The sequence below is a fragment of the Xenopus laevis genome, chromosome 3S, assembly GCF_017654675.1.
Source record: "Xenopus laevis strain J_2021 chromosome 3S, Xenopus_laevis_v10.1, whole genome shotgun sequence".
Taxonomy (NCBI): domain Eukaryota; kingdom Metazoa; phylum Chordata; class Amphibia; order Anura; family Pipidae; genus Xenopus; species Xenopus laevis.
Genome location: NC_054376.1, coordinates 17,713,362 through 17,740,083, shown reverse-complemented (window position 1 = coordinate 17,740,083; position 26,722 = coordinate 17,713,362). Strand labels below are relative to the sequence as shown.

The following is a 26,722-nucleotide window of genomic DNA, read 5'->3' as shown; positions in this document are numbered from 1 at the left end:
AAAAGGCACCATGAAAAGTAAACAAAACAAAAGTAAACAAAATAAACAAAGCAAAAATTAAATATGATTAATATAATTCTAGGTAGGAAATATAATTGACATCATTGGATTTGCCGCTGTGGGCGGCCAAACCCATATAATGAATTGTTGGACATAATGTCACATCATTTATTTACAAAGGCTTGGAAATTAAGATGGCCATTGAGGCCAAATTCAGATTTGTAAGTACGGAGTCTGAAGATCCATGTTGTTTCCAACTGTAGTAGTTTATTATCCAAATCACCCCCCCTAATGTCCCCATGTAGCCGGTCAATACCCTGAAAATAGGAACCTGCAAAATTACGGATTTATCCAGTTTGACACTCTTGATTAAGAGTTGGTTGCAACTATAACATATTGGAGGTTTCCTTTTGCGTGCACGCAGCCCCCTTTCATTGTACCGTAATATATACTAAATAGGGTCATGGGATCCCCACCCCCCAAGCAGCGCTGCTTATTTTAAATGGTTTTAGTATTTTTGGCATGGTGATAATAAATATTGCTTTTTAACTCAACCTGAATGGCCCTGGCTATCTAGTATTGTTCATTTTGCAATTAGAGGCTAAGTCCCATACTGGTGTGGGTAAATATGTCTATATGAAACAAATGTGGACACCTCTTTTATGCAGGTTACAATTGGTTACCATTAATTGCATGCACCTTGCTTCGCTTATAGGGAAATTGATACTAAGGTCGGGACTAGAATTCTCCAATTAGCAAGGTTTACGCAGAGTTTTATATATAACCTATAGGTTATTTACGCTTCAGCCTTTTTGTTTTTGTGTTCTTTTGCTTTTGATTTATCTTTTCTCTTCTCACATCTATTTTCTTTCCCTTTTTGATATGGAATTTTTTTCAGATGACAACAAATGGGCCACACTAGCTAAATCAGTATTTTCTGGATCCGATGCTTCCACCAGCAAGGGATCCCTTACAATGTCTCACCTAATGGTGAAAAGTAAAAATTTGTTACGACGGCGTTTAAATATATTTTGGAATATTATATGTTTGGAGGAATATATGACCAGGGGTATTATTCCAAGGGGATTGCGTGTACAGCTTTTTCCCTCTTTTGAGGACACACCACAACCATTCAAAGTGCAATGGGAGGAAGTATTGAGTGAATGTTCTCATAAACTTATGTCCCTCTTAAAGCAATACAATATTGAAGAATTAGAATTAATCAAAGCACAACAGAAACAGTTGTGCGATCTATTAAAACAATATGAATCCAATGAGGAATTTAGGAGATTGGATAATAATTTGAAGTCATTTATGGATAATCTCAATGCTGAAATTATGCAGGTGAAAAAACGGAAATTTGAAAGGGACATTTTAGATTATGAGAACAAACATGTCTACCAATGGAACAAGAAAAGACGTAATTTTCAGAACACATTTGATCGTAATGGGAGCACAAGGGCTTTTCAGGGGAGGCACCAGAATAAAAACACCAAGGCAAATTCGGATCACGAAACATACTCAGAGAGCGAAATGAGCGGGTCCGACACATCTTCATTTTCACGTAAGCACATGGACCGCAAAAAGCGAAAATTTAACACAGTATTTCACAAGGAACATGTCACGTCACAAGTTGTCCAGGAAAAAAGCGTCAAAGCGCCATTCCTGTTCAATTTGTCTCAGGATGCACCATCACCAGTAGGCACGAGTTTTTTACAGTCACTCAACCTGTGAATGTCACAGGAAATGTAGTTTCACCATCACGTCATAATGATTTGCAAATAATAAACTTATCGAGCACTATTTTCACACCTACGGTTACGGGTCTATTACAAAAGGGACTTTCTTTTGTACCCTCTAAGTCGCTAGATCATTTTTCTTTAATTAAAGATGTTCACTTATTTGCACGAAAATTGCTCCTAAAATCACAATGGACTAAAAACACTTTTAACACTGTGGACCTCAGTCAGTTCAATTTGAATGACTTTAAAACGCTCAAAATTCTAATGGAACTATGGGATGATCCTAGAATGGAGGAAGAGCAGTTAGTGCTACAAGATATTCAGGACTTATGGTCCGAAAATTCCCCTGATCGTACTAAATTACCCTCATGTAAGAAAAGATCCTGCCGTTACCCTAACGTTTCAGAAAATGGTGCTATAGACACTTTCGTACGAAAGGTCACGGAGGACATCTTACATTTAACCAAAAAAATAAAAAAACCTAATCTGACAAGGGAAGAAATTCAGGCACTCAAAGAGTTAAAAGGCAACCCCAATATTGTGATAAAACCCTCAGACAAGGGTTCCAACATTGTAATCATGGATTCCTCCCAATACACTATGATGTGCACCAGAATTCTGAACAACAAACAATGGTACAAACCTATTCTGTTACCGCATATACAAGGACATAGGGACAAATTATTTGACCTCATAGATCAAGCTTATCGGAATGGCATAATTGACCAACATACATTGGAATACCTTAAAGTCTCACATCCCAGAACCCCCACTTTCTATGCCCTCCCGAAGGTCCACAAGTCCCTCAGCGAACCGCCGGGAAGACCTATCGTGTCTGGTTGTGGCTCACTTACGGAACCAATTAGTGGGTATATCGACATGGTGTTACAACCTTTGGTGTCACAACTAGATTCATTTATATTAGACACCACCCATCTATTAAGGGAAATTAATGACTTAGTTTTGGATTCGGACTGTATTTTGGTGGGGTTAGACGTAGAGGCATTGTATATGAGTATACCGCATACCCTGGGTCTTGACGCCATACAATCGATTTTTGAACGTAGGCAGAAACCAATTTCTGAACAACACAGATTTATTTTGCAAGCGTTAGATTTTGTTTTACATCATAATGTTTTTCTTTTCAACGGTATTTATTACTTACAACGCCAGGGCGTGGCTATGGGTGCTAAATGTGCCCCTAGCTACGCCAACTTATTTTTAGGAGAATGGGAACACTATGTTTTTTTGGCTGAAGAGTATGAGAGTTACCTGCCTCACGTGCTACGTTGGCACAGATATATCGATGACATCATGTTAATATGGCAGGGTCCGGAGAAACTATTACAGGAGTTTGTGGCAAAACTCAATGTCAACAAATTCAATTTAACTTTAACTTTAAACTACCACAGCACTAGATTGGAATTTTTGGACACAGAGATAGTAGAAGAGAAGTAGACAAGGATGGTCGGGTATCTACTAACCTGTTTCGTAAGAAAACAGCTGGTAACAGCCTCCTACATGCCCAATCAATGCATCCTCATAGATGCATTGAAGGTATTCCTAAGGGACAATATATAAGATTGAGACGAATATGTTCGACAGATGAGGATTTTAAACGAGAGGCTTATGATCTTTATCAGAGATTTAAGTTACGGGGCTATAAAACACGGTGCCTTCGTAGGGCATATCAACATGCTTTGTCCCTTAACAGGGAAGATTTACTTTACAAATGTCGGAGATCAAATGTCCAAACATCTTCCCCTAAGACACAGGAAGCCACACGATTGGTATTGACCTTCAATACCAATGATAAAGAAATTCGCTCCTCAATATATAAACATTGGAGCATATTATCAAAGGACCCAACTATAGGCAAATTGGTGCCATCTTATCCTTTATTCAGCTATAGGAGAAACACCAGTATTGGTGATTCACTCACCCATAGTCACTTTCAATCACCATCTAGAACGACATGCTGCAAAACATTGGGCAGTTACAAGTGTGGTGCCTGCGAACAGTGCCAATATATCAAAGTGTCCACAAATTTTGGAAATGGAAAAGCGAACTATGATATGTACCATTATACGTGTTGCACGACCACACACGTGATATATCTATTTACTTGTCATTGTGGCAGTAAATACGTTGGCAAAACTAAAAGACCCCTTAGGAGACGCATATATGAACATATGCGTGACATCAGTAATTGCAACTTGTTATCAGCAATTGCCAAACACCTGTTCTGCATGCACAATGGACATTTTGCAGGTTCCTATTTTCAGGGTATTGACCGGCTACATGGGGACATTAGGGGGGGTGATTTGGATAATAAACTACTACAGTTGGAAACAACATGGATCTTCAGACTCCGTACTTACAAATCTGAATTTGGCCTCAATGGCCATCTTAATTTCCAAGCCTTTGTAAATAAATGATGTGACATTATATCCAACAATTCATTATATGGGTTTGGCCGCCCACAGCGGCAAATCCAATGATGTCAATTATATTTCCTACCTAGAATTATATTAATCATATTTAATTTTTGCTTTGTTTATTTTGTTTACTTTTGTTTTGTTTACTTTTCATGGTGCCTTTTTCTCCTTTTTTTCTCCTTTTTCTGTTTTGTTTTTGTTAGTGCTGAAGCGATTCATTGGGGTAATTTGGTCATTGCCATCCCATTGAATCAACCTCTCTACAATGTTTGAGAGTTTAATCTATACATTTATACTTATAATTGGGAAACTTCATCATATGTCCAGGGTCCATTCGATAATTCCTTAAATTTATCTTATCACCATGTCTTAGGGGTCTAGAAATATAGTGATCAATTATGTTGATAACGCCACAACAATATTTACTTTCTTACGTTTATTCCTTATTTTCATTTTATCTTTTTTGATATATGATGTGTTGATTTGTTTAATTTCGTTCTAAGGATGTCCTTGGACTGTGCATCATTCTATTAATATCATTGCATGGATACTATTGACATTTATGACTATATGCAACAATGTTGTGGTTACTACGATCACTGAAATCATGTGACTTTACCCTTAAAAGGACGTCATTTCCGGTTTGTCGGTCTCTTGACAAAGCCGCAGGTAGCGGCGAAACAGCTGTCGAGGCACAGCGCTGCAAAGGGGTATTGTGGTATCCAGCTCCCTTTCCCCATTGAGGACGATGAGCAGGAGATGTACAAATAATTGTGAAATCCGGACGTGAGTATGGAGCGTTGAGCATTCGGTGTGGGAGGTGATCCACTACGGTCAGTATCTTTTTACTCAGCATAGCGGTTTGCTACTAAGCGGTGGAATGCATATGACCATATAGCAATTGCTATACCACCCAAACACCGTGATCCGGATATCCATTGGATATACTCAGGGATATATCTCCCTCCAGTGCCCTTATCCTTACTATTCGGACTGAATTACTCTGGGCATCAAAGAATTAACCCCACACCGGCTCCGCCTTCACATGCCGTTTCACATTTTGACATTCTATTAGTCACAATCAGAATTGGAGCAAGTACTTTCTTTACCATCAAATTGAGTACCCAATTAGCGACTTATATTACAGCCGTGAGGACTCATCGCTCTCTTCATCCCACGAATACCCAATTACGGATTTATCCAGTTTGACACTCTTGATTAAGAGTTGGTTGCAACTATAACATATTGGAGGTTTCCTTTTGCGTGCACGCAGCCCCCTTTCATTGTACCGTAATATATACTAAATAGGGTCATGGGATCCCCACCCCCCAAGCAGCGCTGCTTATTTTAAATGGTTTTAGTATTTTTGGCATGGTGATAATAAATATTGCTTTTTAACTCAACCTGAATGGCCCTGGCTATCTAGTATTGTTCATTTTGCAATTAGAGGCTAAGTCCCATACTGGTGTGGGTAAATATATCTGCCAGGTCTTGCTTCAATTTTAGTTCTTGCGCATGAAATCCCTGTAGCTGCCAGAGATGGGGTTATTACGCTACAGGGGGAGATTTTGAATAATCAAAAAAAGGGATAATATAAATAAATAAATAAATAAATCATACCCAAAAAACTTATAGAATATGTGCAAGTCATTGAACCCCTGGGTAATAGTGACCATAATATTATATCATTTAATGTCTGGTGCAAAAAACAAATATACATTGGGGCAACAAAAACCATGAATTTTGGAAAAGCTAGTTTTAGTGCCTTGAGGGCTGCCCTACAGAGCATTGATTGGGGCATTGAGTTTTCAACTAAAAACACAGGACAGAAATGGTCGTCATTTAAAATGATATTAAATCATTACTGTTCTCGATTTATTCCCTTAAGGAGTAAATGTAGAAGCTCTAAGAATCATCCTATGTGGCTTAATACAGGAGTAAAGAAGTTAATAGGAAAGACGAGAAAGGCATTTAAAAACTACAAATCTGTAGGGACAGAAGCTGCATTTAATGAATATAAACACTGTAATAAATGTTGTAAATCAGCAATCCGGAAGGCTAAGAAAAGAAATGAAGAGTTAATTGCGGTGGAGGTGAAAACTAACCCCAAAAAGTTTTTGAAATATATTAATAGTTAAAAGATGCAGGTTGAGAGTGTTGCTCCATTAAATAACGGTACCGGTATGGTTGTAACAGATACAGAGAAGGCAAATGGGCTAAATCAGTTCTTTTCATTAGTGTATATAATAGAGGAGTCTGAGTTCCCAGGCTCACTTTATAGCTGCACTAATGGCTCAGCTCAATCTAGTCAGTGGCTGACTCAGGATATGATTCATAAAGCTTTAATAAAAATTTATGTAAACAAGGCTCCAGGGCCTGATGGCATACACCCCCGGGTTTTAAGAGAGCTTAGTTCAGTTTTAGACCAGCCCCTATTTCTGATTTTCTCAGATTCACTTTCATCTGGTATGGTGCCTATGGATTGGAGAAAAGATGATGTTATTCCAATATTTAAATAGGGATTACGATCTCAGCCTGGCAATTATACGTTTGACATCTGTGGTGGGCAAATTATTTGAAGGATTGTTAAGGGATCACATTCAAAATGTTGTCCTAGTCAATGGCATTATGAGCAGCAATCAGCATGGCTTTATGAAGGATAGGTCATGTCAGATAAATATGATTGCTTTTTGTGATGAGGTAAGTAAGATGCTGGACAGTGGGGAGGCAGTAGATGTGATATATTTGTATTTTGCCAAAGCGTTTGATACTGTGCCCCACAAACAACTGCTTTCTAAACTAAGGTCTTTTTTCCTTAATGAAGTCGTTTGCACATGGATAGGAAACTGGCTACAGGATTGGGTACAGAGGGTGGTTGTTAATGGTACATTCTCTACTTGGAGTAAGGTTCTTAGTGGGGTCCCTCAGGGCTCGGTATTGGGTCCACTTTTCATTAATGACTTAGGGGAGGGTATTGTAAGTAATGTATCAGTGTTTGCAGATGACACAAAACTATCCAGCCCAATTAATTCAATCCAGGATGTGGCATCCTTGCAACACGACCTTCACAAACTGGCAATCTGGGCAGCTAAGTGGCAATGAGATTCAATGTTGATAAATTCATGCACCTGGGATGTAAGAATATCTAAGCTATTTATACCCTTAATGGGACTGCACTAGGCAAATCCATTATGGAAAAGGACATTGGATTCCTTGTAGATGATAAACTTGGCTGTAGCAAGCAATGCCAGTCAGCAGCATCAAGGGCAAATAAGGTCTTGAGCTGTATTAAAGGGGCATAGAGTCACGGGAGGAGGGGTCATTCTTCCACTGTATAGAGCACTTGTAAGGCCCCATCTAGAATATGCCGTACAGTTTTGGTGTCCATCACTCAAACAGGACATTATTGTATTAGAGAGGGTACAGAGAAGGGCAACTAAGCTGGTAAAAGGTATGGAAAATCTTAGCTATGAGGAAAGACTGACCAAATTGGGGATGTTCACGCTGGTAGAAGATGCTCTTAAGGGATGATATGATAACTATGTATAAATATATAAGGGGATCGTATAATAATCTCTCTAATGCTTTATTTACCAGTAGGTCTTTCCAGCTGACACAAGGTCACCAATTCCAATTAGAAGAAAAGAGGTTCCGCCTAAATATTCGGAAGGGGTTTTATACAGCGAGAGCTGTGAAGATGTGGAATTCTCTCCCTGAATCAGTTGTACAGGATGATACATTAGATAGCTTTAAGAAGGGGTTGGATTGCTTTTTAGCAAGTGAGGGAATACAGGGTTATGGGAGATAGTTTATAGTACAAGTTGATCCAGGGACTAGTCCATGGAGTCAGGAAGGAATTTTTCCCCATCTGAGGCAAATTGGAGAGGCTTCAGATGGTTTTTTTTTTTTGCCTTCCTCTGGATCAACTAGCAGTTCGGCAGATAAAAAAAAAAAAAAACTAAAAGGTTGAACTTGATGGACGTGTCGTTTTTCAACCTTACTTACTATGTTACTATGTTAGGGTGTGATGTCTGCAAAGTATGAATCCAAAATTTCTCTTTCTTTTGGAGTTGTAAGAGTATGTTGCCCCCCCCAACATGGGTGGGGACAACAGACTCAATCACCAGAAATCTGAGTGATGCTGCCGTGTCTGTCTCTCAGATTCAAGGTCATTTATAAGACAATAATGGTGGTTCCTGAAATTCCTGGATATCCGGATACACTTTCCTTAAGAGTAGCCAATGTTTGTAGATAATCTGATGAATCTTACTAGCACATGGATGATACGTGTGTAAAAAGGGAATCCGTGCTCTCTTTACAGTTCCCTGAGCTTTTTCTTGTATCATAGATACTCGATTGATATCCCTCACTCTAGTTCAGTTTTAGACCAGCAGCGGGGAGCGAGAAGGACACAGCCCCGAGGTGAATATCGCGGCTGCAATCAGGACACGGCAGACTCAGACGGCCGACAGGATAAAGAGCAAGAAACAACATTATTAGTGATTAACATTTCTAAAAAGGTACTTTCTGAATTTGATTTGGGAGTGTTGCAGAAATGTTTATCGTTTTGCCCTTCCACTAAATTAGATACCTTTTCACTAGATATTGATTTACAGCAACTGTATAGATTACTAAGATTGAAGGTCCAGTTTAAGGACAAGGTAACGGTGGAGGCTTTAGGGACACAGTGCCTTACACCAAAACAATTTGGGCTATACAAGAAAAGTTGCTACTTACCTCCTACACAGGGCCTGAACTAGGGGTAGGCACGTACCTCCTCTATCGCCTACCCCAAATCCGGTTACCTTTTCTGCCCGACTCTCTGTACTTTTTATTGCTTTTTTCGCTTCTGCATATACGCATGCAAGCACAATTTTGCGTATGCGCACATGAGCGCAAATTCACGCATGTGCACTCGAGAGCAAATTCACGCATGAGCACGCCAACACAAATCTGTGCATGCGGCTCTGCTCCTACTTCATCACACCCTCTAGAGACTGTAATCAACTTAATTTCGAGGGACATTAATCATTTGATGTATGACTCCAAGGGACTGAAAACTATGAGGTATAATAACAATATGACTAGGACTGAACAGGGATTATTGAATGATAAAACTGTGGTTTATAAACCTGCCGACAAAGGGGGTGCTTTAGTGATTTTGGATAAGGAATACTATATACAGGAGATTATGGGGCAACTGAATGATGAACATACTGTACTTATACACGCTTAGGGACCCCACTAATGAAATAGCAGGTTTGATTTTGGATATACTGTCCCACTGGCAATTGCTAGGGCTGGTCATTGAGGAGTTAAGGAATTATTTAATACAGGAATTTCTATGTATTCCGGTATTTTACTCTTTGCTAAAGGTCCATAAAAACTTGCAATATCCCCCAGGGTGCCCCATAGTGGCGTAGGTAATTCCATTTTTGCTCCAATAGCAACCTTTCTGGATAAGGTCCTAGCTCCATTTGTACCTTTGGGAGGTTCTTACATTAAAGATACATCTAATTTTTAAGGTTGAAACAAGATCTTCAACTGGGAGGTGATATATACTATTAGTGGCTTTTGATGTCTGCAGTTTGTATGCATCCATACCTCATGATTTAGGCATGGAGTCAGTACGGACTTTATTGGAAATATTTGCAATATAACGACATACAGTGTAGTTTCTATATGGAATTGCTCACATTGGTATTGCAGAGGAACTACTTTTTGTTTTAGGACTCCTTTTTCCATCAGGTACAGGGGACCGCAATGGGTTTGAACGTCGCCCCGACATATGCCAACTTTTTCATGAATCATTATGAGAACCAGTACGTTTACACAAATGACCTTTTTAAGAAACACTGTCTAAAATGGTGACGCTATATCCACGACTTTTTGGTAATGGAAGGGCGACATTGAATCCCTGTTGGAATTTAACGTACATTTAAATAGCTGTATCCCAACCATTAAATTTACGCTGACACATAGTGAAGAATCTGTTACAGGTACCAAGGTGTACCGTAAGAGACAATGCATATATAGTACAATGCTATTTTTGACAAATCTACGGACCGCAATAATTTATTGCGGTTCGAGAGTGCGCACCCCAAGGCTAATATATCGTCTTTTCCCAGGTCACAGTAACTACGTGTTAAAAGAATAGTGACAGAGGCAGATAGATTGTCTACATGATTGGAAGAGATGACATCTAAATTCACACAGAGAGGATATCCTAGTGATATGCTTGACTAGGAAACGACAAGTGTGAGGGATCTCGATCAAGTATCTATGATACAAGAAAAAGCTCAGGGAACTGTAAAGAGAGCACAGATTCCCTTTGTACACACATATCATCCATGTGTTCATAAGGTTCATCAAATTATCTACAAACATTGGCCACTCTTAAGGAAAGTGTATCCAGGTATCCAGGAATTTCAGGAACCACCATTATTGTCTTATAAATGACCTTGAAATCTGAGAGACAGACTAGTAAGAACTGATGTGGGATCTTTGACGTCTGATCCACAGAGTGTATTGGTGCCCTTAAGGAATGGCATATATCCATATGGTAATCAATGTTCTAGTGTCATACGTACAAATCTATTCACGCACCCACATTCAGGGAAGAAGTGGACTAAGTCACAGATGGGTTGGGTGCTCCACTCCACTTTGTACGTACATATACAAATGTTTAATTTGGGTGCATTGATCAACTAGCTGGATATTTGTTTGAAGGGTGGCAGATGGAAAATTCCTATGGTCCTTTTTAGGAAACAATGTACAACTAATATTCAGCCTTATTCATGTTATCCTCACATTTTATATGCAATATACCTGTCAGACAATTCCTTAGTCTCAGATGTATATGCTTTAGCGTTTGTCTTTATTCGCCCTTATTAAAGTCTTTGAGCAGGCCTTACATAACTCCCTGACAGACACTTTTATTGTGAAGTATATACCATCACATCATGATATTTATTATTTAAATAGAATAGGTTTCCTCATCTTCCTCCTGAGACATTGTCCTGTATATTGACTTTTGATTCTTGTTTTTTTCAGATAAAAAATATTATATAAACAAATCAGTCAAGCTTATTGACAGGGCCAATTCAAGGTGACATATTGTACAAGGGTTATAACTTTGTTTCAGAAAACCAAGAACCACTGGAAATATACTTTACCCTAGTTTACTGAGGAAAGATGGTGGTACTGAACCAACACAGCTGGCACAAACACAGTATGTATGGTGTGGATCAAGATTACTTATCACTTGTTCATTTGTGCATAGTTCACATGCTACCGGAAGAACATAATCTCTAATAAACAATACATTATTTGCAAACTAGAATTCTTACCAGTATGAACTCCAAATTTGATGTAGCCTATTTTTATTAGTCTACACCTATAACATGGATGCTAAGTTTGTATTGTTATTAGTATTTTCTTCCTCCCTTCTTCATTGGTTAATTATTGTGTACTCTCATTGGTGGCTGTGCCTAAATAATTCCACAGCTACAGACAGTTTGCTAGGGATGGGCTACACCTCAATGAGGTGCAGCTTCTTTAGGTGGAAAGATGGCTAGAAATTTGGAGGAGATTTTAAACTATCTATGGGGGGGAAGGTGTAGTGAGTATTTCTGTGCAAGATAGGTTAGATGAGGTAGTAGGCATAGTAAGGGAAAATGGGGGAGGAGAATTGGTTGGGGGTCCTGAGAATGACATTGGGTACCACAGGTTGTATATGCAAAATTCTCAAACTGGTACCAGTATTGAATGTATGTTTACAAATTAGGGATGCACCAAATCCAATATTTTAGGATTTAACCAAATTCTGAATCCTGAAATATTTGGTCAAATACCAAACTGAATCCGAACCCTAAAAATTTTCATATGGCATGGATGGTTATATAGAAGGGTTAAGTAGAATCGCAAATGCAGTTACATTTTTTTTTACTTTCTTGTTTGTGTGATGAAAAGTTACATGATTTTAAGGATTTGGTTTGGCCAGGAACTTGGATTCTGCAGAACCCGAATCATGCTTATAAAGGCAGAATACTGAACCAAATCCTGGATTTGGTGCATCCTTATTACAAATGCAAGGAGTCTGACTGGAAAAAAGGGAAGAGCTGGCGGTGCTGGAGAGGAAATATAATGTTACTGGTGTTGCTGAAACACGTTATTCGTTGCTATTTTAACTCCTGGTTGTTGCAAAAGCCAGTCTCCTTCAACAAGACAGGACTGTTAATCCATTGGGTAATGTTTCATTGATCAAAAGCCAGAGCCGCCAGGGCAGAGAATAGAAAGGGACAAAACAAACACTGCTTTCAATAGTAATGCAAATAACTTACAAACCATAGAACATTTGTGATGAAGGTATATAGCAAAGTTTCTTAAAAATTATGTTTTCTTTTATTAGGAAAACATTTTTTTTTGGTTGACATGTCCTTTAAGATTAAAATAGAAGAAGCATCCCCAATGGCACTTGGGCTTTGGAGTTCTTATAGATAATACACTTGGCTGTAGCAAACAATGCCAGGCAGCAACTGAAAGGAAAAAAATGTTTCAAGGTGTATTTAAAGGGGCATCATGGGAGAAGGGATTATTCTTCCATTTTACAGTGTGCTGATAAGGCCCCATCTAAAATATACAGTGTAGTTTTAGTCTCCAAATCTCAAACAGAATAGTCCAAAGAAGGGCAATTAACTCAAGGGGCACTCAATGGGAGATAATAACTATGTATAAATACTGTATAAGGGAGTCATGTAATTATTGTTCTAATATTTTATTTACGTATAAGTAGGTCCTTCCAACAGACACAAGAGTGAGCACCATTCTGATTAAAAGAAAGGAGGTTCCATCTAAATATTTGGAAAGGGTTTTTTTTACAGTTATTGCTGTGAAGTTGTAGAATTCACTCCCTGAATCATTTATGCTGTCTGACAGCTTTAAAAAGGTTGGATGGCTTTTTATCAGTGATGGGCGAATTTGTCTCGTTTCTCTTCACCACGAATTTTAGCAATTTCCCGTGAAATTTGCGAAACTGTTGCAAAATTCACGAAACATCGATTTTGATGCCTGTGACAATTTACCGCAGTCAAAATCGTCGCGAGCGCCGAAACCATCGCTGACGTCAAAAAATGTTCGCAGCAAATTTGTCAAATTTGACGCGAGTTCTCGCCTGGCAAATGAATTCATCCATCACTACTTTTTAGCCTGCATTAGAAATACAGGTTTAAGTGAGGAAATATAGGGTTATGGAAGATAGCACTCTGTGGCATCTTCAGAAGGGGTTATTTGCCTTCCTCTGGATCAACTAGCAGTTAGGCAGGTTATATATAATTGACATAAGAAGTTTGAACTTGATGGATGTGTGTCTTTTTTCAACCTTACTATGTTACTATGTATATAACAAACATTCAAAAACATATTTGATTCATACATATTTGAGTAGAATATTACTTGTCAGTAAATTACTCTCTGCAAAGTATTTATGATCAAACAGAAATAGTTGTAGAAACGAATACATGTCAGAAAATAGGGCACAGTAGTTGTGATATTCTTAAACATTCTGTTTAAGCTCTTGATATTATAACATAGTAGGTTGTTGAATACATTAATAAGTATTGGCCAGAAACCAACTAATTTCCATACGCTTAAAAAAGTAGAGAGAAAAGTAGGGAATGTTGTGTCAAAGGTGCCATATTCTAACTCCACCAGTGTGTTAACTGCACTGTATTAGATACTGCTTGAATTACTGACTTTACTGAAAGTATGGGGTTTGTGATGTGTTCCCTCATTATAGCTCTATGTTTGCCAGATAATAACTATTGATGAGCGAATCTGTCCCGTTCATGAAACTGCGGAAAAATTTGTGAAACACTGAAAAATTCATGCAATGCATGGCAAAATCTTTTTTATGTGTGACCATTTTTTTTTACTCGTGCAGCAATTTTTTCTCACTCCAAATGCATTAAAGTCAATAGGAGTTTTGCTTTGTGGTGACTTTTTTGTCTCAGCAATTTTTTAAGTCAATAAGCATTTTTTCTTATGGCGACTTTTGTCTCTGCGACAACTTTGCTTTGGCCACTTTTTCTTGCAGTAAAACTTTTTGCAGTGGGTTTTTGTGAAAAAATTTGCAGATGGTGAAGTGCGGAATTTCTCCACAAATCCATGCTTTAACTTAAAATAACATTCTGACAGCATATTTCAGTTCTATGTGATTTAGGTATATTGGAACTGATGGAAGATGGAGTTAAATATTGACATTGATAAATGCAGGCTTATACATACAGTATGAGGTTCAAATATTGTTATGTGGATTAGAAAATGTCCAAATATTCAACAATTTGTATAGAAATGGAATCCAAGAACCCAAATGCCAATGCATTTTTTTCTTAGATCTATTACAAATGAAACACAATTGACTACTTTTTTTTAAATACCTAGAAAAGTTTTACCTGTATTTGATAACAGTGTCTCACTAGAAACTTTTTGTCCAACTAAATCATACTGGAGGAGACTTGAAGATTCCTCTGGTACCTCAACAGAATACAGTGGTCCTTTTTTCCAAGTGTAGACTATTTCACTTTTGGGATATGCATCTGAGAATTGGTCAAAATAAAGAGAGAACAATGATATTTCAAACAGAGAAACAATCAAAAAAAAAAATCAAATAATATAGCGACTGATGCCAGAAAGATAGTATGTTATATTCCGTATAATACAATAACATTAAATAAATTGCATCAATTATGTATAATAATTTGTTCTAAATAGCATTACCCACTGACTTAAAATTGCTACTTATTGCTCAAGTTGTTTTGGGATTCAAGCAACTGTGGTGAAAGCCTGTGATGCTTTGCACTATTTGTAGGAATGGATCTTTGGCAAATAGGTAATATTTTTGATGTCATTGCAGGTGGCAGTTACTATCTTAAAAGATCACATTTAGCAATGGCAAAACTGAGTGTTGCAGATAACCATGATCTCTGTAACATTTATGCAATGTAGAAGGTCTGGCGACATAGTCTGATTTTGGGGGCTTATGAGACATTTTATTATATTCATCTAGGGCTAGTTTAAGATCATACTTTACTAAATGTCCTAAACCAACATTACTGCAGATGATGAACTGACTTTAAGTACATTTTTTTAGATTATCTAATTCTTAATAGATTGAACACTCCACCAAAAAGGGATTATCCAACATTGCTGTTACGGGTATCTAAAATAATGACTTAATTTTTGAGAACAGCATGTTTGTCCAACATTCTGTGGTATTCCAAAAATGTGGTAGAAATAAAAAGTTTTTTTATATGCAAGTTGTAAGTGAGCACCCCAGGATATTTGTTTTGGCATTATAGTGATTATACTCCTGGGACTACAATACAATATGGGGCAGATTTATCAAAGGTCGAGGTTAATATTCTAATGAAAAAAAATTTGAATTTCGAGCTATTTTTTGTGTACTTCAACTAGGGAATAGTCCAAATTCAATTTGAAAAAAATTAAAAAATTTGAATATGGAAATTTATCATGTACTATCTCTTTAAAAATTCAACTTCGACCATTTGCCATCCAAAACCTGCCAAATTGCTGTTTAAGCCTATGGGGGACCTCCTAGAACCTATTTGGAGTCAATTCGTGGACTTTTAAAAAATGAATTCGGCCGAATACAGGCCTATTTGATCGAAAATGGACCTTTTCGACCAAAAAAACCCCTTCAACTTAATTTATTTATTAAGTATATAATTATTTTATTTATATAATTATGTTTTTTCAATTCAAAACTCGACCCTTGATAAATATGCCCCTATTTGTTTGTATGCATTATAGAATTCAGAAGCTTATTAAAACAAGACATTGACCATCTCTAGATACTTATTTCAAAGTTTTTCGCTTCACCTACTATAAAGGTGTAGTTTATATGTTTTTTACATAAGGCAGCAGCAAGACAAAAGTCAACGACAGATTGGGGATTTGTATTTTGAGGTCTGTGGTTATCCCGGGAATGAGTATAATGGTTAAATTGTCTGCATGCCTAATGAATAGTTTAAAACATTTTGCCTAGATATTTGCAAGAACAAAGGTGGACATGTGTATCTCTTAAATATAGTAACATAGTAACATAGTAAGTAAGGTTGAAAAAAGACACATGTCCATCAAGTTCAACCTTTTAGTTTTTTTTTTAATCTGCCTAACTTCTAGTTGATCCAGAGGAAGGCAAAAAAAAAACCATATAAAGCCTCTCCAATTTGCCTCAGAGGGGGAAAAAATGCATTCCTGACTCCAAAATGGCAATTGGACTAGTCCCTGGATCAACTTGTACTATGAGCTCCCATAACCCTGTATTCCTTCACTTACTAAAAAGCAATCCAACCCCTTCTTAAAGCTATCTAATATAACCGCCTGTACAACTCATTCAGGGAGAGAATTCCACATCTTCACAGCTCTCACTGTAAAAAACCCCTTCCGAATATTTAGGCAGAACCTCTTTTCTTCTAATCAGAATGGGTGACCTCGTGTCAGCTGGAAATAAAGCATTAGAGAGATTATTATATGATCCCCTTATATATTTATACATAGTTATCATATCTCCCCTTAAGCACCTCTTCTCCATCGTGAACATTCCCAATCTGGCCAGTCTTTCTTCCAGCTAAGATTTTCCATACCTTTAACCAGCTTAGTTGCCCTTCTCTGTACCCTCTCTAATATAATAATGTCCTGTTTGAGTGACCAAGACCAAAACTTTAGGGCATATTCTAGATGGGGCCTTTCAAGTGCTCTATACAGTGGAAGAATGACGCCCTCCTCCCGTGACTCTATTACCCTTTTAATACCATCATCATCATCATCATTTATTTATATAGCGCTGTCAAGATACGCAGTGCTTTACTGCAGTTATAGCAAACAGCAAATACAGCTCAAGACCTTATTTGCCCTTGATGATGCTGACTGGCATTGCTTGCTACAGCCAAGTTTATCATCTACAATGACTCCAAGGTCTTTTTCCATAATGGATTTGCCTAGTGCAGTCCCATTAAGGGTATAAGTTGCTTGGATATTTTTATAACCCAGGTGCATGACTTTACATTTATCAACATTGAATCTCATTTGCTACTTAGCTGCCCAGATTGCCAGTTTGTCAAGATCGTGTTGCAAATATATGTTTATATTTAAGACCTAAATGATGATGGTGCAGCTGTTTTGGGAGGGAAGATGGCTGGAGGCTGGAGAGTTGGAGGAGTGGGGGTAGGGAGGGTTCAATAAAGGATTCAGTGAAAAGACAGGTTATATGAGATAGTGGGCAAAGGAAGGGAAAATGGGGAGGAGATTTGGTTGGGGGTACTGTTAAGGATAGGGAAAACCACATGTCATTTGTTCAATATGGTACCAGTATTAAACCCCCCCCCCTCCTGTAGCTGCTTTAAAAGGTGAAAAATTACACTTTACACTTCAATATTAGAAAACTGGTGACACATAGAAAATAGAAAGTAAATGGAAAAAGTCGTTATTTCTGGTGATCTATCTGAAAACAACTAGCTGTTTGAAGATGAACAACTCCTTTAAATGTACGTTTGCAAATGCCAGGTGTCTGACTAGTAAAATGGAAGAGCTAGAGGTGCTGGTGGGAAAATATGACGTGATTGGTGTGGCCAAAACATGGCTAAATGAGTTGCATGACTGGGCAGTTAATATCAGAGGCTATACTTTGTTTCAGAGGGACAGAGGCAATAGAAAAGGAGAAGGGGTTTGTCTGTTAAAAGCTTATATAAAGGAGGAGGGGATGCTAGAAAATGAGGGGGCAAAAGTCTTATGGGTGAAGTTCTTCACCAATTGTAAATTAATTGTAGGAGTATGATATAGACCCCCTAATGTAAGTGAGAATGAGGAGGCTAACCTCCTGATGCAAATAGAAAAGTCTGCTTGTTTGGGTAAAGTAATGATAATGGGGGATTTTAATTACCCTGGTATTGCCTGGAGCAACAGTACTGCCAGATCAGTTAATGGGAACAAGATGATAATTTTATGCCACAGGTTGTTGATGAGCCAACCAGAAAAATGCTATTCAAGTGATCACTAATGAACTAGAACTTATAGAAAAAGTGCAAGTTATTGAATCCCTGGGTAATATTGACCCTAATGTTATATCATTTAATGTTTGGTGCAAAAAACAAATATACACCGGGGCAACAAAAAACATGAATTTCAGAAAAGCCCATTCAGAGCATTGATTGGAGCATTATGTTTTCAGCTAAAAACACAGAACAGAAATGGTTGTCATTTAAAATTATATTAAATCATTAATGTTCTCCATTTATTCCCTTAAGGAGTAATTGTAAAAGCTCTAAGAATTACCCCATGTGACTTAATATACAGTAGAAGTAAAGAAGTTAATAGGAAAGAAGAAAAAGGCATTTAAACTACAAGTCTGTTGGGAATGAATATTAACACTCTAATAAATGTTGTAAAACAGCAAACCAGAAGGCAAAGAAAAGAAGGCTAAGACTGAGTTTTTTAAGTATATTAGTAGTAAAAATATGTGGGTTGTGAGTGTTGCTCCATTAAATAATGGTACCAGTATGGTTGTAAGATAAAGAAAAGTCAAATGTGCTAAATCAGTTATTTTATTCAGTGTATACAATAGAGAAGTTTGAGTTCCCAGGCTCACTTAGTAGCTGCACTGATGGCGCAGCTCAATCTAGTCAGTGGCTGACTCAGAATATGATTCATAAAGCTTTAATTAAATTTAATGTAAACAAGGCGCCAGGGCCAGAGCTTAGTTCAGTTTTAGACCAGCCCCTTTATCTAATGTTCTCAGATTCACTTTCATCTGGTATGGTACCTATGGATTGGAGAAAAGCTGATGTCATTCCAATATTTTAAAAGGGATTACAATCTCAGCCTGGCAATTATAGGCTAGTAAATTTGACATCTGTGGTGGGCAAATTATTTGAAGGCTTGTTAAGGGATCACATTCAAAATATTGTCCTAGTGAATGGCATTATGAGCAGCAATCAGCATGGCTTTATGAAGGATAGGTCATGTCAGACTAATTTGATTGCTTTTTATGATGAGGTAAGTAAGATGCTTGACAGTGGAGGGGGGGGCAGTTGATTTGATCTATTTGGAATTTGCCAAAGCATCTGATACTGTACCCCACAAATGACTGCTTTCTAAACTAAGGTCTGTTGGGCTTAATAAAGTTGTTTTCACATGGATAGGAAACTGGCTACAGGATCGGGTACAGAGGGTGGTTGATAATGGAACATTTTCTACTTGGAGTAAGGTTCTTAGTGGGGTCCCTCAGGGCTTGATTTTGAGTCCACTTTTATTTAACTTGTTCATTAACGACTTAGTGGAGGGTATTGTAAGTAATGTATCATTGTTTGCATATGACACAAAACTATTCAGCCCAATTAATTTCATCTAGGATGTGGCATCCTTGCAACAAGATCTTGACTAACTGGCAATCTGAGCAGCTAAATAATGTCTTAAGCTCTGTTAAAATGGGCATAGAGTCATGGGAGGAGGGGGTCATTCTTCCACTGTATAGAGCACTTGAAAGGCCCCATCTAAAATATGCCGTACAGTTTTGGTCTCCAGTGCTCAAACAGGACATTATTGTATTAGAGATGGTCAGAGAAGGGCAACTAAGATGGTAAAAGGTATGAAATCTTAGCTTTGAGGAAAGACTGGCCAAATTGGGGATTTTCATGCTGGAGAAGAGGCGCTTAAGGGGTAATATGATAACTATGTATAAATATATAAGGAAATCATATAATAATCTCTCTAATGCTTTATTTACCAGTAGATCTTTCTAGCTGACACAAAGTCACCCATTAGAAGAAAAGAGGTTCTGCCTAAATATTCAGAAGGGGATTTTTACAATGAGAGCTGTGAAGATGTGGAATTCTCTCCCTGAATCAGTTTTACAGGCTGATACATTAGATAGCTTTAAAAAGGGGTTGGATGGCTTTTTAGCAAGTGAGGGAATACAGGGTTATGGAAAATAGCTCAGTAAGGATGTTTTTTCCCCCTCTGAGGCAAATTGGAGAGGCTTCAGGTGGGGTATTTGACTTTCTCTGGATCAACAAGCATTTAGGCAGGTTAAAAGTTAAACTTTGGTTGAACATGTGTCTTTTTTCAACCTAACTGACGTACTATGTAACTATGTAACTTATTGAAATTTCTAGGATTCAAGTGACCAAGCCTGAATTCTGTGTTTTGTATTTTCTATGCATAATAAAACCCACTGTAGTATACACATACAGCTCCCAAACTTAAGAGGGCAGGCATGTCCATCCATTGGGAAATTCATCAGTCTCATTGGGCACTCCGCTTTTATTGTCAACCTGAAACAAAAAAATGTAAACAGTGTAAAATATTATTAATCAGCTTGTTAAATTGTCTTTTGTAATATGTGTCAAAGAAGACAAAAGAAAAAGGAATTAAAAATAAAACATAAATGATTGCATGTTTTATATGACATACAGTACGTGCCTATTTAAGATTGCTTGTGCTTTTTGACACAAAATAATAGTGAGAAACTATTACAAAAATCCAGATGAAATTTTATCCATTCAATTATTCATTGTATGATATAATTATTTTTTTAAATAACATATTCAGAAAGATATTTTGGGGGGCTTATAAAATCTAACTTTTAAATCTAGTCTTCCAACAATTAATATATACTGAAAGTTTATAGGAAATCATGGTAAAAGTTCTTGCCAACAAAACATTCTCAAATGAGTTTTCAGTCTTACCTCATTGTGTAGAGCACCGTTCCATTCTGCATTATTCGAAAAAGTTTATTGGGGGTTGTCATATTGTGAGAAATTGACTTTTTGCCATTCCTGAAAAATGTATCTGGAGTCCAGATTTTATTGACCATTAAGTTGTTTAGCCTAAGTATTTCTGTCGGCCCATCAAATTTAAGTCGCTCATCGATCCATGTCTGACGAAAAAATATATCCATTGTATATTCCTATAGGAAATTCAGATTCACTCAGTTTCCAGCCCAAATCATCAGACTTAATGATTTAATTGTCAGATTAACTAGCATGTTATCCACATTTCTGTCAGCACTTAATGATTCTAATCCTATTACATTAAGTAGTTACCTAAAAAAAAGCTATCTGAGGGGGAAGGGAACAAGTGGTTTGCAGAACAATTCACTAAACAAAAAGTTAATCAAGCAGGACAAAATGGTTTGACTGTTGCAAAGAAATGTGCACAATAATTAGATGCAAATGCATAATTTGGAATTAAAAATGCAAAGAAAATTGAAGTAGACATTTCTTTCTGAACTTTGTGCTAGCCTGCAATTTGGTTAGTTCTAATATGTTTAAATACTCTGCTCATTATCAAGAAAGTCATAATCATAAAAGTGGCATACAGCGGCATATAACCATAGCAATTGATTTTAAGGGGCTATTTACTAAGCAAGTATAAAGTACAAACATTTGGCACAATGCACTTTTTTATCCATAATGCATAATTCTTTTCTAGAGCTATAGCTTTTGATATATAGCTGTTCATATATTATCCTTCCTGTATGATCCTTCACAAGGGATATATGATTCTCACCCACAATAAGTTTTGAATTTGATTTGAATTTTATTGAATATATTTGAATAAATAACTGACTCAAATTAAGCTTGGCCCCAAAGTTCCCACTGGTATATGAATCATAAAGACTTACTGAAATTATACATTAATACAGAGTGTTGGGAGATTGTGATGAAGCTAGGGACATTTTCTAACACAAGATGAAACTATTTAGCCATTTCTTCCCCATGATCTAATTGCATCTAATCAGTATTTGTGTTTTAGTATAGCTAGACCCGTCCAAAACTTAGTCCACTTCCGTGGGCAAATAATATATCTCACCAAAAAAGTCAAGATAACACGTGTAGGTGAAGCAAAACGATTTGTACCAATTCAGGCAAACAAGCGTGCAACGTTTCGGAGCTCCAGCCCCTTTCTCAAGCTTCATTTACACAAGTGACATCAGATACTTATTAGGATAATAGACCCACCCATCATATACATATACAATAGTTTAACATAACCAAAATTATTCGGTATACAGGTTACATGGTTTATGGCATACATCTAATCCATTTCCTTTCAAACACTGAATAACAGACATTTAAAGCATATATCAATGTGATCACAAATATTTGCAGGCAGGGTGCATAAATAACAATAATCTCAATCTTAAAGGACCAGTAACATCAAAAAACCAAGACAGTTTTAACGTTTAAATCGCAAAGCTTTTATTAAGAAATTACGTTTTTTTACCGACACAAAGAAAGTGATTTTAAAAAAAATGTTTTTTATGTTACTGGTCCTTTAACCCATATATATGTGTGTTGCGTGTATATATATATATTGCAATATATGGACAAACATTCCCTGTTTTGTTTAAAGGGTAAGGCATTTTTCAGTAGCAGTATGCACAAAATGTCTCTGTCTTAAATATATTGATAATGGGTTGAGTGCAGAAGACCTCTTGTATTTGTCTGTATGCATTTTGTGGTCCCAGCCTCATTGCACCCCCGCCTAATGGTTTTAAAAATTAGTGGTGAGCACAACTTTCCCTTGTTTGTTATAGTTATACAGGAGCAGTGACCAGCTCCATGTTGTAGCTCCCACCCCTCCCAGCTATAGTCAGGTGATCCCACTGGTGTCTAATAAAAGGGCAGCCAAGTTTGGGAGTTTTACTTTGAAAGCAGCTAATAAGTTGCAGGTAAAACCTAGTACCTTTATAAAATGTATAATGAAGCAATAGAATTCTTAATGAATCAGATGAAAAATCTTTTATTAGATACCAGTGGGATCACCTGACTATAGCTGGGAGGGGTGGGAGCTAAAACATGGGTACATGTGAGTTTTATAAACAAATCAGTTTTATAGACTTTGATATAACTCTTTCACCAATTCCAATTCACCAAGTAATATAACATTCACTGACTAAGAAATTATGAAATCCTGCAAAGATATTTATCCTCTTCAGTACAGAAATAACAAAATTTTGTTGTTGTCTGGTAGTCTCGAAATCCAAGAACAGTTTCTTTTTAATTGATGTTTTAAAGTGTATTTTGATATTTATAATTTCAATTAACCGTGTTATTTTATTTAAATGAGATTTATACAATGGAAGACTAATATAAACCTTCTATATCATCATATGCACTGCAAAGGCTTTAAAAATAATAATTCAAGTTTGATGCTACTACATAACAAAGCTTTCATTGCCATTAACTAAATTGTTTCACTGCTATAGGCAAATAGTATAGGCCAATGGCTAATAACAATTCTATATTAGAAATGATGTCCTTGTCTGCACCAATGTGTTGTGTGACATCATTGTTAATAATCTTTTATAAACAGCAATATACAGTAGTTTTAAACAGCTCCTAAAATCAGTCAGTTTCTTATATACTTTCGGATCAAAAATTGCATATGATACAAGTTATACAAGATGTAGTTAGCATTGAAATAAAAAAAGTTATTTTCCACTTATTTGCTAAGCCTCAAAATTCAATACTATAATAGTAATACTGTTGTTAAACAAATCTGCCGGGATTTGCTTCTGCTATTAAGGTAATACAAGTAAGTTTCAGGCACAATTGTTTCTTTATATTATTATATTAATACAGTAGCCAAACATATATATATATAATCTTGACCAACATTTGTGGAATTTTCACTGGAGTTAAAATTGACTTTGTTGCTTAAAATCAAACATTGTAAATAAAGAATATGCCAAAAGAGTCTGTAATAAATAGGGCACTGTCTTCTGTAGGTTGACAATGACAAGAAGATTAAACAAAGTAATCTCTAGTAATCAGTCGACATAAATACTGTGCAAGCTAAATGCATCTTAAAAAAGTAACAGGCTACGGGTAAGTGTATTTTATCTTTTTAAACTATTATTTATGTATAGATATAACTATATTAATGATTCTTACCATATCAACATCTGAAACAGGGCCAAAACTGGTCACATATATATCTGTTTTGACTTCAGTTACAGGACCTGTTAAAATTTAAGGTAAAAACTGTCATTGTACACCTAGTTATAAATATAATCAAACTTCTGTTCTTCCATGTTTTAAGTACAATGCATTCGAAGCTCAAAGAGTAGACTATAAATCTTGGAATCTAGTTTCTCCAGTACAACAGTAGGAGTTCTTATTTGGAATGCAAACCCTAAGATAATAATATTTCAGCACCATTAAAATGCAAAGTATTTCAATAGATTCACAATATTTATTGTTTACAGTACATTAAATGCAAAATCCCTGCAAGAAGCAAAAGAAAATAAAGCATACTCTTAAAATAATTCACTTAACAATTTAACACTGCTTAAGTAGTAAATGACACCTATAACATGAGGTTTTAATACTACAGTGTTAGTTAGAAATCAAGCGTATTAATTATATGAAATTGATAAATACTAATTGATAAATACTAATGTCAGTTATATAATTGTAAAATATTACCTCCGAAGCTAGGTCGGAGTCTGTTGTCATAACTATCCAGCAGTCTGTCAAGAATCCGGGTTATGTTTTCAGAATGCAAATTTGCAGTAGTGATATAGTTTCCCATTGCTTTTCCTGTGCTACATAAAAATACAACATTAGTCTTAATTTTCTAAACTTTTAAAGATTATTTTAAGGTATGCAAACATAGCAAACTGTACATTTCCAACAACTGACATTTCCTAAGTATCTACTCACCATAAGAACATGAACATCCACATAAGAAAAGATGCCATGATACCACTCTGACTGTCTCCAAAACAGAAGAAAAAGAATCAGTCAAGCAAGATAATTCACAGATGCCATGATTTTTCTCAGTTCTCCATCTGGATATTGATACAAGTTAGAGTTGAGCAGAGATAAATTTTCCCCTGTTTTTGCTCTTTGATTTCTCTATCACAGTTAAGACTCATCTGACTTGCTCAGCTCAGGGAATTAGTGTTTGAAGGGGCTGTGCATGGATGGAGAGCATTGACAATAATCTAATAAGGCATTATAGAAGATTACCAGGAAGAAATCCACAGTTAGTTTTGGCAAAGAATTTTCTGGAAGACTTTGTCACTAAAAGGTCTGTGTTTATATTATTTTTAAAAGGTAATTATGCAAGATTTTTATAATTTCATTCACTCAAAAAGCATTTTTATTCTAATATGGTATTTTAATATATTAATTTAGCAATAATATGAAAAAATACACCCCAATTAAGCGATGTATGGATTCATTCAAATGTTATACATGAAAAATGTGTTTCATTTATTCAAACTATTTCTCTAATCTGTACTAAAATGTACTTGACTATGTTTAGCTCTAATCATTACATATCATTAGTGATGGGCGAAGATTAAAATTCACTAAACTGTGAAGTTCACAGAAATGCATTGAAGTTTATGGACGCCAAAACATTTTTGACAAATTTTTGACAGGAGACAATTTTACCTGTTATAGTCTATGAGCATAATTTGCATGGCCAAACTCAGAGAAACATTTTGCTCATCACTACATATCATCGAAATAGTAAATAAAAATTCATGACTGTTAATAACAGCAACCTGTCAATAAATAGAATACCTATGGACTATAATGCCACTGCCTGATATATGAAAATTATATTGGATGTTTGGTAGCTATATTATTATTTTGAACTTTGAAAACAGGCCAATATTTAAATGGTGCAATAGCATCATAGTCCATTATATTTACTGACAGGTTGTTGTTATTAACATAGTCATGAATCCTCTTGAATCCTTCATGACTAGGTTAATAACAACCTTTCAATAAATAGCATACCTATAGAATATGATGCTACTGCCTGATATATGAAAATTAGAGTGTTATATTAGATGTTTGGAAGCTATATTATTATTTTGAATTTTGTGAGCAGGCCAATATTTAAAGGTCAATTTAAAAAATTCTCATTTTTGAAAGGAAAGGTTTTGGGGGAATGTAACAAAAAAACCCCAAAACATTTAATATAGCTTTTGCAAACCCTGAAACTGTTTAGCTTTTGCAAACCCTGAAACTGTTTAGCAAACATTTTTGACTGGAAGAAAGATTGAGAATTTCTAAATTTGCAGTGGTGCGCAGTGTATGCATTAAAACTTCTTAGTGAAAAAGTTGTTACATTTGCTTCAAAACATTACATTATTACATTACACCTTTAAGCACTTCTTAAAAATGTTTAATTAAAATTTGCAATGCAATAACAGTGTAAGGAAGAATATTATATAGCAAAATGCAAATTTTTAATCTTATTGGTGCAAATAGTTTTTCTCTTTGCAACTTTTATTATATTTCCCACCTTAGGTTTATACATTTCCTTCTCTATACCGGTTATTTTTAAAGCAGAATGCGGTATGCAAATTGCTAAAGTAATGAAAATATCAGGTAGTGTGGCCCTGCACTGGTAAAAACCAATCTGTTTGCTTCAGAAACACAACTATAGTTCTATATGGCACATGATAAATAGTGGATAACAGATAACATTATGTTCTAC

At 36.2% G+C, this 26,722-nt stretch overlaps 1 protein-coding gene across 4 annotated transcripts in view; it reads right to left on the bottom strand.

Moving 5' to 3' along the window:
* gabra6.S (gamma-aminobutyric acid (GABA) A receptor, alpha 6 S homeolog) overlaps positions 1-25,155 on the bottom strand; it is a 34,632-nt gene extending 9,477 nt beyond the window's left edge. For 2 of the 4 annotated variants that reach the window (XM_018254518.2, XM_041588041.1), the window contains exons 1-6: positions 24,928-25,155; positions 24,691-24,809; positions 24,157-24,224; positions 20,944-21,164; positions 20,447-20,529; positions 14,632-14,775 (exon numbers count right to left, since the gene is read on the bottom strand). In XM_018254518.2, coding sequence (XP_018110007.1) covers positions 14,632-14,775; positions 20,447-20,529; positions 20,944-21,164; positions 24,157-24,224; positions 24,691-24,809; positions 24,928-24,965 — 673 coding nt within the window. In that variant the 5' untranslated portion in view covers positions 24,966-25,155. The remainder of the gene's footprint in view (positions 1-14,631; positions 14,776-20,446; positions 20,530-20,943; positions 21,165-24,156; positions 24,225-24,690; positions 24,810-24,927) is intronic. The other 2 variants (XM_041588042.1, XM_041588043.1) reach the window with 2 other exon arrangements.
* Positions 25,156-26,722: the final 1,567 nt, after the last annotated feature.